Consider the following 13070-nt stretch of genomic DNA (forward strand, 5'->3'; position numbering starts at 1 on the left):
TTGATAAATATGGCTGCCGCTTTAAAGTCACAAAAGTTAATGCTAGGCAGAACGGAAAAGTTACCTCGCGACACATCGTTATGAGGAAGAGACGAACAAACATAGCCACAAGAAAAAAGAAAGAAATAATAATAACTGAGGCAAGGCATGGTTACACAGTTGGACAGAATTTCAAGGGACGTAAACAGAATGAAAGGTTACCATTTTATAAAAGGTTTTTATCTATCTATCTATCTATCTATCTATCTATCTATCTATCTATCTATCTATCTATCTATCTATCTATCTATCTATCTATCTGTCTGTCTGTCTGTCTGTCTGTCTGTCTGTCTGTCTATCTATCTATCTATCTATCTATCTATCTATCTATCTATCTATCTATCTATCTATCTATCTATCTATCTATCTGTCTGTCTGTCTGTCTGTCTGTCTGTCTGTCTGTCTGTCTGTCTGTCTGTCTGTCTGTCTGTCTGTCTGTCTGTCTGTTAGGCACCGCGTCCGTTTGGGTTCCCTTGTGGTCATATCCTAAACACGGATATAGGCACCAAATTTGGCATAGGAGGACATGACTATGAAATAAACAGGCCACGGCAAGAGTAACGTGCGATGCCTCTCATGTACTTCGTGGAAACCCTTCCCGCCAGTCACGTGTGACCCATGCAGCTGAACCTCGCTATAACGAACACTGATATCCAAGCACGAACATTGGTTGACCCCACGGCCCTCGTGTGCCGTGTGTCCTTGTAAATGACATTGGGTGGGTGCTTCCTGGTGATGAAAGGGGAAGAAAATATGTAACGCATCCATGGTCGGCAGCGGGATTTTTTTCTTTCGGGGGTGCAAACCAGTACTGCATCGCAGTTGGGGGAGGGGAAAAGCACTGGTGTAGCCTGGGGAGAGCAAGTGCTCACGAGGCTTGAGGGAGTCAAGTGCCCCTTTTGCACACCCCTGCCGACGCCCATGAACACGTCTCCTTTTCTTGCCCTTATCAATCAACTCCATCACTCTTTCCCACCACAATATATGCATGCTCTCTTACTCCTTCATCGTTTGAGTTTACTCCTACATCATATGATTGCTTTGAAAGCGTAGAATTTCGTGAATGTCAGAGTTTGTCAAGTCTATTTCAGGCTGACCTCCAAAACACACTAGACCTGTTTACTTTCTGCATCTCACCCACAGTAGCTCTTCTGCTAGAGTGCCTCGATGTCCCTACATCCAGGCCGACCAAAGCGCCACACCACCTTTGGCGGCGCTCTGCGTCCCTACGATCGCTATTCGCACTCGCGCAGAACCTGCTCCACCAGGGTGTCGAGGGGGTAGGCGCGCGGTCGTGACGTTGGTGACGTTTCGGCTCCCCCTCTTGGCCGCTCTCCGCCGCCGCTGCCCTCGCTGGAAGAGTCCTCTCCGAAGAAATGCGGCCCCCGTGTGCCCGCCCCCTTGCAGCACCTTTCCTCCCCTCGAGGAACGGCGAGCAATCGGCGGCAGTGCGAGCAGTGCTCGTGACGTATTGTCTGTGTTTGTGCGTGATCCGCGCGGCGTGTGTGGTGGTGCACGATGACAGAAGACAGCGGGCCCTCGCCGTGGGGAACCGGGCCCCCGCCCAAGCGGTGACGACGCGTCGTCGCTTCCGAGACGCCGTGCACCGAGCAGTGACTTCTACGAATACGTGAACCCGCAAACATGGCTGCCGCCGAAGTCGTCGGCGACCGCATAGGATCCGCGCCAGTGGTTGTGATTCCTGTGGTTCTCCTCCGCTCCAGCAGCAGCAGCAGCCGCCGGCAGGACACGTTGGAATTGTTGCGTGCCGCTGGTGCCGCCGCGGGCTACGGCGTCGCCTCTCGGCGAGCGACGGCGATGCGCGACGACGGAAGTCCAGAATGACGTGCTCGTCGCGACTGGGCTTACGTGAACGCGTTTCGGAACCACCACCAACATGGAGACGCTGTCGCAGCGTGACATCGAACAGGTCAGTGTGCGTGTGTTGTCCCGCTGCTGCCAGCGCACGTTCGTTCGCGAGGTCGCCGATCCGAAAGAGGCAAACCACCTCCGCGCACCGCCACACCTGTTGATTCGCGTGGTCCGCTGAACCGAGTTCGTTTATGTGTTTACTGATTGCGTTTCCTTGTAAATTTATTACGCGGAGTACACATTCAGTGAACTTGACGGAACACGGCGAAAAAAAAAAAGAATGTCCCTGATTTCTTCTGCGTTCGCTTGCTCGGAATATGTCACATTCTGATGTTTCAAACGCGGTCAACAAAACCACAAATACACTACGATACGGGTACATGGTATGTGCGCTTTCTCGAGAGTGAGCTCCCTGCGCTGACCGTAGCGATCGGACGGCGTGCTTCGAGCTAACGCGTACTCTACTGCACAGCACCTGCATAGCGGCTAAGGTGTTGCGCAGCCTAGATCGACGGCGCCGGTTCGATTCCCAGTCACGGCAGGCCTCATTTCGAGGGTGGCGAAATGCGAGCACACCCACGTACTTAAAGTAAGATGCACATTGGAGTACTGGGACATTCTAAACTGATCAACAGACCTCCATCCAAGGCGTGTCCCATAATTATTTCGGTGATGTTAGCCTCAAAAATTTTAGCTTTCGTCTTGCCTGCTTACACGTGCTCCGTACAGCACATTTGCGTGTGCGCTGTTGTGTGCGACCAAGCTAACGAAAGCATCAGACAATGAGGGATGCGACCAGTGACTCCCAATCTTTAGTGACACATCGATTATCGTGTATATCTGCACCTCATGTTTCTTTACCTGTAGGCGGACGCTACTGGTGTTACGTAAAACCTCCAAGACCGCGCATCTTGCATCGTAAGACATAAGAGGAGAAAGCTGAAGGGGTCGTCGTCTTCGTGAGATGCTGCAAAAGAAACACAGACAGTGTAATCCTCCGCATGTGCTGCATCTCAATACACACCCACTCAGAATTCGGCATCGGATTATATGGACCCCGGGTCACATGGGACTGGAGGCAAATCAGGCAGCGGATAGGGTAGCTCGAGGGTATGCGAGCCGAGCACCTTCCAACTCCACCCCTGAGGAACCCGTTCCCGTCCCTTGCGACTATTCGGCCATCCTAAAGCATTACAGAGGACTTGGCAAAGCTTATTCCCTACCACATAGAACGCTAGATAAAGAGGTCAGCTGGAGGCAAATTCGAACCAGCACGTTTCCAAATTTGCACACCCTCAGTAAAACGCATCCCTCGACATACTCTCCTCTCTGTCCATAGTGCTCAGCTAAAGCCACTCTACCACGTCACGCGGGAATGTCAAGCCATTACAGGCTTTGACATCAATACAAAATCCAACAGTGGAGAGATGGGTGCTGGCCAGCGAGAACCTGGAAGTTCAGATGAGTCTGATCGGCCAGCCCTGCAGAGCGGCTGTTGCAAGCAGAGCCCTGGACTAAGCCCCCCTCCCTCCCTCTCAAGCCAAGAACCTCTGACATGCTCGGAGCTTCTCCGCAGAAAATGTCCCGTAAATAAGTTTTCACCCCCATCCGCGTGTGCTACCACGCGCTGCCAGCTACTCACATTCCGTACCGCGTTCGCTCGTCGCTGAAAAGCGAACCGATGCACGTGAGAGCTCTACAGAAACCTTGGAACCGCAGAAATGCATGCCACCCTTGTTTAGTGTCCGTACATTCGCGTTGCCTTCGCGTGGCATTCGATAAACGGAAGACGCAGTTCTTGGGTATTTTTTCTTTCTTTTATTTTTCTGTGAAGTTTAATCGAATGTAAGACAAGGGCAAGGAACGCAAGACGAGGACAAGCGTGTTATGTTCCTTGTCTTAAGTTTTCTGCACCAATCAATCCAACTTCAGCCATGGCGCTACTAAGTACATTTTTTTTTTTTACTGGCTGAAACTATTTCGTAATGCGAGTCGCACTACAAAACGACACGTTGCTATTGAAGCGCGTTTAGTCGGGGCTGTGCCTCCTTTTTCTGTTGAGCGTACATGAACGCGAAGATAGAAGCCGGTCTGTGTTTTTACGGGTCGGCGAGCGAAGACGGGGTTGTTGTGCGGAGCCGTCCCGCGGCAGCTCGCATTCCTCAGGGCCGTCCGTTGCGAGCCGTCTCGGGCGGCGCTCCGCGGAAGGCAAGCAAAGCAGGGCCGGGCGGCGAGGAGGAAGAAGATCGGCGGCGGCGGGGGCCACCTCCATTCATACCTGAAATTCCGACTTGATTGCTCGCCCGGCGCGCGATAGTCGTTCGCAGGCAGGCGCGATCACTTGTGCGCCTCCTTCCTTGACTGACAGCTTCTTGCGGTGGTTTTTGCGCCACCTCTGCCATTGTTGCTGCGCCGGGGGCTCGCAAGAAAAATGCGCAACCTCTGGGCTTCAGCGCAGCTGGCTCGGTGGTTTTCGCTGCCCAAGTCCATGCAAGCAGGCTGACCGAGCGAGATAGGCTGCCTCTTTTTGCTCGTCGTCTGTTCGGCAGCGTCGTCTGCTTCGCAGATTCTGTCTGATCCTTGCGTCGCCACAGTGCCGCACTTCGTGTTGTCGCAAGTGGTAATTGACGGATACGCTGCAAACGCATGCCAAAAAAAAAAAAAAGAGAAAGAGAGAAAGAAGCACATTGAAGCCTGGCCGTTGAGTCAATATATCTTAGGAGTGGTCATGGGTGCGGGCAAAAAGAAAAAAGAAAACGGGGAAAAAAAATTCCAGTCGCCGCGCGAATCGACGGCCATGACACGCTAAAGCGTATGACGTGTGGGAATGGAGACCGGCGCAAATTTTTCAGCGTTTGCGCACCAGCCGCAAATTAGCTTCGGAGCTGAAGTAGTAAGGTCGCGGCCGACGACGATCGAGTTGACTAATCCGAGCCGCACCTTCGCCGTACTGGCGGTATTCAGTTAACCTATTTCGCTGCTTTCATGGGTCTATAATCACCGTGGTTGTGGGTTAACGACTACACGGCGTCACGCTTGCTACGCACGAGGGCGCGGGTTCGACTACCTGCCACGGCAACTGCTGTTAGATGAAAACAATATGTAAAGGAAAAAGACGCCCGTCTACTCAAACTCAGACGCATGTTAAAAAAAAAAAAAATCCCGCGCTCTTCCACTACCGCGATTCAATCTCGAACGAATAAACAACGCGAAAATCCAAGGACGAGCAAAACAAGAGACAACGGCGCTGATTCGAAACTAAAACTTAATTTCAAACGGACACAATAAATAGCATCCGGAAAAGCGCGATAACAAACGACCAGCACGCGTACTCCGAATGTAACAGAAGTAGCAAAAGAAAACTTATAAACGGTTGATAACACATGAACATGACGCAAAGTATCCCAAGCCACCGAAGATTGGTTGATGCACTTGTGGCCTTCCTCTGACACGAGAAGAAGAAATAATATTAATATGTGGGGTTTAACGTTCCAAAACCACCATATGATTGTGAGAGACGCCGTAGTAGAGGGCTCCAGCCGGAATGAGAAAAAGAAAGCCTCCACGACTTATCCATGCCCAAAAATTGTTGTTCTACGCTTGCACTGTCCACGGGCGTCATCCGCCAGAACATATAGCTATATACTATGCACCCTCGCTGCTGAATTAGCCAACATCTACAATCCTTTTTTTTGTTTGTTTGTCTAAGACTGCGAAAAAATCCCGTCTTCTTGCCAAGTACTCAACTTGTTTCACAACGAAACGACTTGTAATGCCCTATAGCTAATTAGAAATTTACATTGAGCACTGTCTTGTCCGACCGCCCGCATACGTTACTTTCCTCTCTGATTTCTTCAGACGACTTTTGCAGTCCACGCACCTGATTAGCAAACTCAGCAAGTTGGACTTGTGCCCGGGTCACGCCCATATACTACAACGCCTGGAATACAACCCCGCACGTGCGATTCCTGGCTACCGTGTACCGAAAAGATGGATGCCTCCCAGTTGCCTCAGACTCCGTTAGGGCGTTGCGAGGGAAGCGGACGCGAATTAAGATGTTGTATGCAAAAGAGAAACATTTATTGGCGAAAGGAACAATCGCGACTTGGACGGAGGCGCGCGCAGTCGGTTTCTTCTGTGGGTGGAACCCTTTATTTGGTCCAACTTGTGGCCGCGAAGCGGGAACTTAAATTTACAACAACCAATGTACGCTGTACTCTGACATCGGCGCATGGAGCATCGGTCGTCGATAACTTCCATCTTTCGAGCATTATCACTGGCGTATTTTCGAGAACAAACTCAGCCGTTCGCGTTTGCGCGCTCTATAGATGTTCCTATCTAAAGTGCTCCCAGACGCGACTTGCGCAAGGCAGTATCTACACGTGAAAGGGGCCGGTGACATAAAACGCAGAAAGAAAGGAGCGCGTGTGGCAATATACGCTCGTTGATTGATTGATTGATTGATTGATTGATTGATATGTGGGGTTTAACGTCCCAAAGCCACCATATCATTATGAGAGACGCCGTAGTGGAGGGCTCCGGAAATTTCGACCACCTGGGGTTCTTTAACGTGCACCCAAATCCTAGCACACGGGCCTACAACATTTCCGCCTCCTTCGGAAATGCAGCCGCCGCAGCCGGGATTCGAACCCGCGACCTGCGGGTCAGCAGCCGAGTACCTTAGCCACTAGACCACCGCGGCGGGGCCAATATACGCTCGTCGAAGCCCACTCAAGGAGACGTATAGATAAATAAGACCCTCACGTATGACGAGAAGAATTAAACCCTATTGGCAGTTCTCCTCGAAAGCTGAACCCGGAATGAACTGAATCAGCTATTATTTCGTACCAAGGGGCCTCTGCTCTGTGGTGACCAGGATTAAGTAAGCAGAATTAATGGTGTAGCCGGAAGTCCGTGGACGTCGGTGGGTCTGCCGTGGTAAACTTCGATATCAAAGTAACATATTCGCTGATCTTTGTACCTGCTTGCAGCCGTATCTGTGTGTTAACAGGAGATTTGTATGGATGAGTGAACTCACCTTCGAACAATTGTGTCAGTACCAGTTTAAGCATTTTGAGTTTACGTACAACCCGACTACTGTACAATACGGCGTGTACTGCCACAGCGCTGTATAGCGTATACATTGCCATAACGTAATCCTCACCGCTGAGAACATTCGTTTTCGGTCCTTTTATTTTCTTTTTCATTATTATTTTTTGTCGCGTTGGAATCTCCGCAGCTCATCAGTTTTCTGACTCCGCACTCGGGGCCATCCATATCCCAGCCATCCTTGCTCCAGCGCTGCGGACGACGTCGACTCAGCCAAGGCTGCGAGTCCGAAGGCGTGGCTGCTGCTAACGGACGAGCGATCGTGCGAGCGTAAACCGAGTAGCGACGGCTGGTGTGTGTGTGTGTGTGATCTGTCTTTATTCGTGTTCGTATACATGCCACCCTGAGAGAGGAAATCTCTTGTCACCGATCTCTTTCTTGTTTAGCCCACTGTCATAATGGACCACTCCCACCCACGTCTTCCTAAAAGAATTCTCAGTAAACGCCGGTCTGGATAAGCGCTTGCGATGTTCAGCGCTTTTGATATGGAATGATGTGATGTACGTACATATACTGCGGGTAGAAAGAGAAATTTGTGCGTGTGAAGGCAGTGTGAACTGCTGCAAGCAGACTGTACAATGCCACGTTATTTCAACTTACTTCAGGCCCCGCCACGGTGGTCTAGTGGCTAAGGTACTCGGCTGCTGACCCGCAGGTCGCAGGATCAAATCCCGGCTGTGGCGGCTGCATTTCCGATGGAGGCGGAAATGTTGTAGGCCCGTGTACTCAGATTTGGGTGCACGTTAAAGAACCCCAGGTGGTCGAAATTTCCGGAGCCCTACACTACGGCGTCTCTCATAATCATATGGTGGTTTTGGGACGTTAAACCCCGCAAACAACAACAACAACAATTCAACTTGCTTCAGTGGGCTTTTATGTTGATTGTTTTTTTTTCGCTCATTGTACATTTTGGGTAACCCTAGTTATCATTATTTCGCTGTAGAACTTACCGACATGGAGTAGCCGAGGTCGTGAATGAACCTCAGCCACTCCACAGCAAAACAGTTGCAACAGAACAGAACGTTCCGTGGCGTGGTTCAATAGATTGTTTTGGTATGTCCACAAACTTCTTGGAGTGTAATAAGGGTCACAAACACGCAGCCCGCGCACCTCTAGCTGGCAGGCCCCGCCCACGCACACGACTATCTTGGTCCCATACATATTCATTTACGTAATTCTGTTCGTGTGTTACGCACATATGTGACTTGTTACGCCGCCGCGGTGGTCTAGTGGCTAAGGTACTCGGCTGCTGACCCGCAGGTCGCGGGATCGAGTCCCGGCTGCGGCGGCTGCATTTCCGATGGATGCGGAAATGCTGTTGGCCCGTGTGCTCAGACTTGGATGCACGTTGGTGCATCCACCTGGTGCAAGAACCCCAGGTGGTCGAAATTTCCGGAGTCCTCGACTACGGCGTCCCTCATAATCATGTGGTGGTTTTGGGACGTTAAACCCCGCATATCAAACCATGTAACTTGTTTGAAGCACCTTTTTTTGTAAGGCGCCGCATGCGGCCACCGTGTGATCTCTTCTGCTCCGTGTGATGAAACATCACAGTGGGAAAGAAACTCCGTTTCAGAATCGGCGTCGAGATCTCAGTGATTAGTATCGATATGTTCCTCCAAACCTTACCGTCGAATTCCCTTATGAAATGACCCGTACATGAGATATACGGTTGAGGACCTTCTTTCAAAAGGCAGCGCCACTCGGCATTCTGCTCAATCACCGCCGTCTGCACTATGAGGGCCCTTGCGCGAGGCTTAACTTCATGATTGCGGCGGCGCCCGCTGAGTTCGAGATCCCTGTCGTTGTGCAGATTATCGCAGGCGCAAACGTGAGGGTCTTTAGCGGTTGCGCCACCTGACGTGCGCACAGATCACGCAACGCAGGGATATTACTGCTGCTGTTATACTAAGCGTGTCACGTATTTCAGTGCTGTGCATGTGTACCGGCTGAATGAATTGCCCTTTAAAACATCTCTGTTGTCGAATAACAGGGTATATATAAAAAAGAACGGGTCTTTCTTGTCGCTACACGAAGCCTCCCAGATGGTCCAGTTACTTGTGCGCTTCCTTGATCCCTCTCTCTCTCTCCGTGTGTGTGTTTGCGTGCGTGCGTTTTTCCCTTTTCCTGATGCCCCAAAGTTAACTTGACGGTTTTGTTCCGAATCACTACCTGTACTCACGAAGGCGGGTGGTTCGGAACGCAAATTTTCGTCTCATAATATGCTACTTGGTCTCTCAGTAAAGTGGCGCAACGATCGGGGAATCGGCAATGAAACGAAGGGAAGGTCGGTCCTGAAGAAAGGATAAAAAGAGTGAGTGAGTGAGTGAAATAACTTTATTATGTCCACAATTGACACGAGTTTAACTAGCGTCACCTGGCTAGGCCCACTCGGGGACGGTCAGGTTGAACCTGACCGCCTTCGCGTGGGTCCTCTGGACGGCCACAATTTGGGAGGTGAGGTCCTGGGCCTTAATTACCTTGAAATTAAAACGAAGCCAAATCAATCCGCGCATCCCCACTGTGTTCTTCTTCCGCTATTCTACATTGGGAAAGCAGCACGTATAATACATGCACCAGCAACGGCGGAGTGTACCGGGAAATCCATTCCTACATATTGTGCACGCACAGTTGAATCGGACCATTCGTACAACGCGGTGCGTCTTCGCAGATGAAGAACAAGAAGGTCATTATATCCCTACTGAAACGTTCCGTATGCAATGTCCAATAATTCCGTATGTTTCCGCAAGAATCGTACGAAAATATATGGGAAACATATGAAAAATGTACGGAAAACATGGATTCCGTATGGAGAGAGAGAGAGAAGTAAACGTTTATTTTGAAACAGTGCCCCGAGCAATGCCCGGTGTCACCCTGCGGCGGGAGTGCTCCTTAGTCCAGGAACCCTCTGGCTTCTACTGCCCTCTTGGCCCTGGCGACGAGTTGTTGTTGCTCTTCCAGGTCCTTGAGGGCGAGCTTCGCCTCCCACGTTTCGGTTAGGTGGATTCCGTATGGAAACATATGGAATTCTTGGACTCGCATACGAAATGTTTCAATCGCGTGCGCAGCAGCACGCGACGCCACTTTGCATTTATGATCGCGCGGCTTTCGCCGACGGTGCCTCCGACAAACGCTTCCGGCGCTTGGTCGGAACGAATCGATTCCGCTTGGAGGAGGACGAAGAAGGCGTGCGAATACTGCGCGATGATACCGCGGCCTCACTACACGGTGCAGATTGGCGGCTGCCGTTCCGCTGCCGCAACCACGGCTCCTTCTCGAGAACGCTTTGCGCGCGCATATCAAATTAGGATCTCGGAAGCCTTCGGCCATCTGCGTATACACTGCACGCGCGCATGTGTTTGTGCGCCGCGTACTTATTCTGGTATTTTGTTTCTCGGTGCACCGTTAGGGGGAGCCATCAATGCGGCGCGAGGGTGCGTTATTCGGCGCGCCGTGTGAGGCGCGATTTATCAAGGCAACGCTGACGGACGGCGCCCCCTCTCGTGAGCCTAGCCCTTCCTCTTCGTCTCTCTTGTTTATATTATTGTTTCTCGTCCCTTGGTCTGGGTGCTTTCTTCGGTGGCTGATGGACGTGCCGGGCTGCCGTCTGTTTTTCGCCGAGCGCTGAAGCAGCCGACGTTTCGTGAGCTAAAGGGTCGCCAGGGGTCGCTGTTGTACGAGAAAAAAAAAAACAAAGGCTTAGCATGGTACTCGCTGTACGCATATGTATAGACAGAAAGAAGAGAGAAAAACAGAGAGATAAAAAATAAACAATAATAAAAGAAGGTGAATAGGTCTGTCTGGGTACTGTCACTCAAGTATATATTATAATGTCTAGCACACCATGCACTCAAGCTATATTACGCTATGGGCAGATGTGGTAGATAGATGAATATGATCTGGTCACGACGTGGATAGTTATGACGACAGCCATTGGCCGGTCTATTGATCATCTCCAACTTCACAGCGCCTGCACTTTAAAGAACAATGATGCACGCTGTAGTTCAGTGTTCCGTCATGAGCCTGCAGATATGAAATGCATGATTCGCTTAGCTGTTCTTCCCAAAACAGGAGCACATACACGAGTAACAGGGAGGACGTTGGGAGATGTACGCGATTCTTCCTTCGCACTCTTGCGGTTGTGATGCTTTGTCTGAGACGATTGCGTTTATCTTATCACCAGTGCAATCGTACCGCACGTCACCGAGATAGCCTGTTGGATATCAGCGTCTCGGTGATATGAAGTAACAGTGCTATCTCGCGGTATGAATGAAACTAACTTTATTTGGACCAGGCTTTTTGTACTTCAGCCCTTAGGTAAGTGGCCTCCTCAGTCCAGGTAGCCATGGCTCGAGCCCGGTTCACCAATCGTAGCTGGTTGTCAGGGTCTTGCGTCACCAGCAAAGCCTCCCACTGGTCTTCGAATGCTTCCTCTTTATCCGTTTCTTTCTGTTCGTTCACGTTTGCACTTGGCAGTGACAACGGTGGTATGTCCGGATTGTTGCGACACTGAATCGAGAAAAAAAACACACACACAACAAATTAGTGCTGGAAAGAGTAACAGCACCACAGGGAGGAAGAGTGCATTCTTCTGTCTCTTCTCAGTTGCTCTCCTAAAGGGCTATAACGACAACACCCCATTTACTCCTTTTTGTCAGGATGGTTTATCACCGCTATCACATATCACTTCGCTTGAAGAATAGAGCATGGTCGGCGACGCGCCGCCTTTACCGCGCTGTTTTGCTTTCTCAAGTCCCACTATAACCATCATGGTCTACACTTCGAACAGTGTACGAGAACATAGCCGCGTTGTGGCTTGTCACCTCCTTGTCGGCGGTCTTTGGTATTACGGCCCGGTCCTTTGTCCCGCTATGTACGTCGGCGGCTTTTGCCGTCGACGCCCGACACGTACTCATGACGTAGTATCGCCGGTGGTTTCAAAAGATTCGCCTTCCCATGCTGCTGCTCCCGCCAAGTGATGGAGCGTGGCGCTGTGTGAACAGATGGGGAACTATATCGGAGCGGCACATCTTGTCTGAGTGTGTTCGCTTTCTTCATCTGCGAACGATGAAGAAAAAAAATGCTTGTCAAAACAGACGAGCAACACGATGGACGCAACAACAAGCAACACCGCCGAACAACCTGCCACTGAATGTTACGCAGTTACCGGCCGTGCGCGTGATCGTCCGTCGCTTGGCGGCCGCCTCCGCGTTTTCGGCTTGCCTTGGCTCGGCTTCTGTCTCACCGGCGAAGACGCACGCTCTAGCAACACGCGCCTTTTGACGGCTTTTTTTTTTTTTTTTTTTTATCGCTGCTGTCGTCGCTTTCGTCGTCTGCTCCGACAAGCAGACGACTTCGCGAGAAAAGGGAGGGCTGTGTCTTTTCCGTCGTCCGCACTTCTATTCGGTACTGCACAACACCTTAGCTTCCACTTGCAGTTATGCGTTATGCAGTGCGGGCACGTTTGTGTTGGTGCGGCGGGCCATAACTTGCGCCACAATGACTCCCCCCCCCCCCCCCCCCGGCATCCATGGCCTCGGCTCTGCCTTTCTCCTTTACGGTTCCGGTCTCTCTCCCAGTCTCGTGTTCTCTCCTTGCAGTTTGATTTAGGAAAGGGAGCCGCCGCAGCGACGCGCAGTCGTGCTGGCTGCTGCTAGCCGGCGTCTACGTGTTGCACGAGTCGTGAGCCGGAACTGTAGCCAGTCTGCTCTCGGCCAGCGAGCGCCACGACAGGTGCGGAATCAGATCGGGAAAAAAAGTGATTTCTGCCGCTTGGCACATGTCCTGTATACGCGCGAAGCTTCCGCCATGATTAACAGGGAAGACGGCCGGCGAGACATTCGAGAGAGTGGTCGGTCGAGAGATCGGAGAAGGCTCCCCCTACCTCTCCTGTCATATTATTAATTTCAGTCCGACAGGCTGCGTGCTTCACCTGTAGCGCTCGCTCTGCATCGCAGCAGCGACGCATTGAGGTGGAGCCTCACGCTAGGCTTCTGTGTTTGGCTTCACGCTTGCATTCGCCACTGGTTTTACAGTCGGCACCGAAAGTC

At 51.2% G+C, this 13070-nt stretch overlaps 1 protein-coding gene and 1 long non-coding RNA gene across 2 annotated transcripts in view; one reads left to right on the plus strand and one right to left on the minus strand.

Moving 5' to 3' along the window:
• Window positions 1-1452: 1452 nt before the first annotated feature.
• LOC119161799 (tetratricopeptide repeat protein 28) overlaps window positions 1453-13070 on the plus strand; it is a 106649-nt gene continuing 95031 nt past the window's right edge. The window contains exon 1 of the mRNA XM_075889280.1: window positions 1453-1969. Within this exon, the coding sequence (XP_075745395.1) occupies window positions 1937-1969 (33 nt within the window). The 5' untranslated portion in view covers window positions 1453-1936. The remainder of the gene's footprint in view (window positions 1970-13070) is intronic.
• The window catches only part of LOC142802859 (uncharacterized), a 67217-nt gene continuing 65428 nt past the window's right edge, over window positions 11282-13070 (minus strand). Inside the window, exon 3 of the long non-coding RNA XR_012893990.1 lies at window positions 11282-11529. This is a non-coding gene — a long non-coding RNA (uncharacterized LOC142802859). The remainder of the gene's footprint in view (window positions 11530-13070) is intronic.

Source organism: Rhipicephalus microplus, chromosome 3 (assembly GCF_043290135.1).
Source record: "Rhipicephalus microplus isolate Deutch F79 chromosome 3, USDA_Rmic, whole genome shotgun sequence".
Lineage (NCBI taxonomy): Eukaryota > Metazoa > Arthropoda > Arachnida > Ixodida > Ixodidae > Rhipicephalus > Rhipicephalus microplus.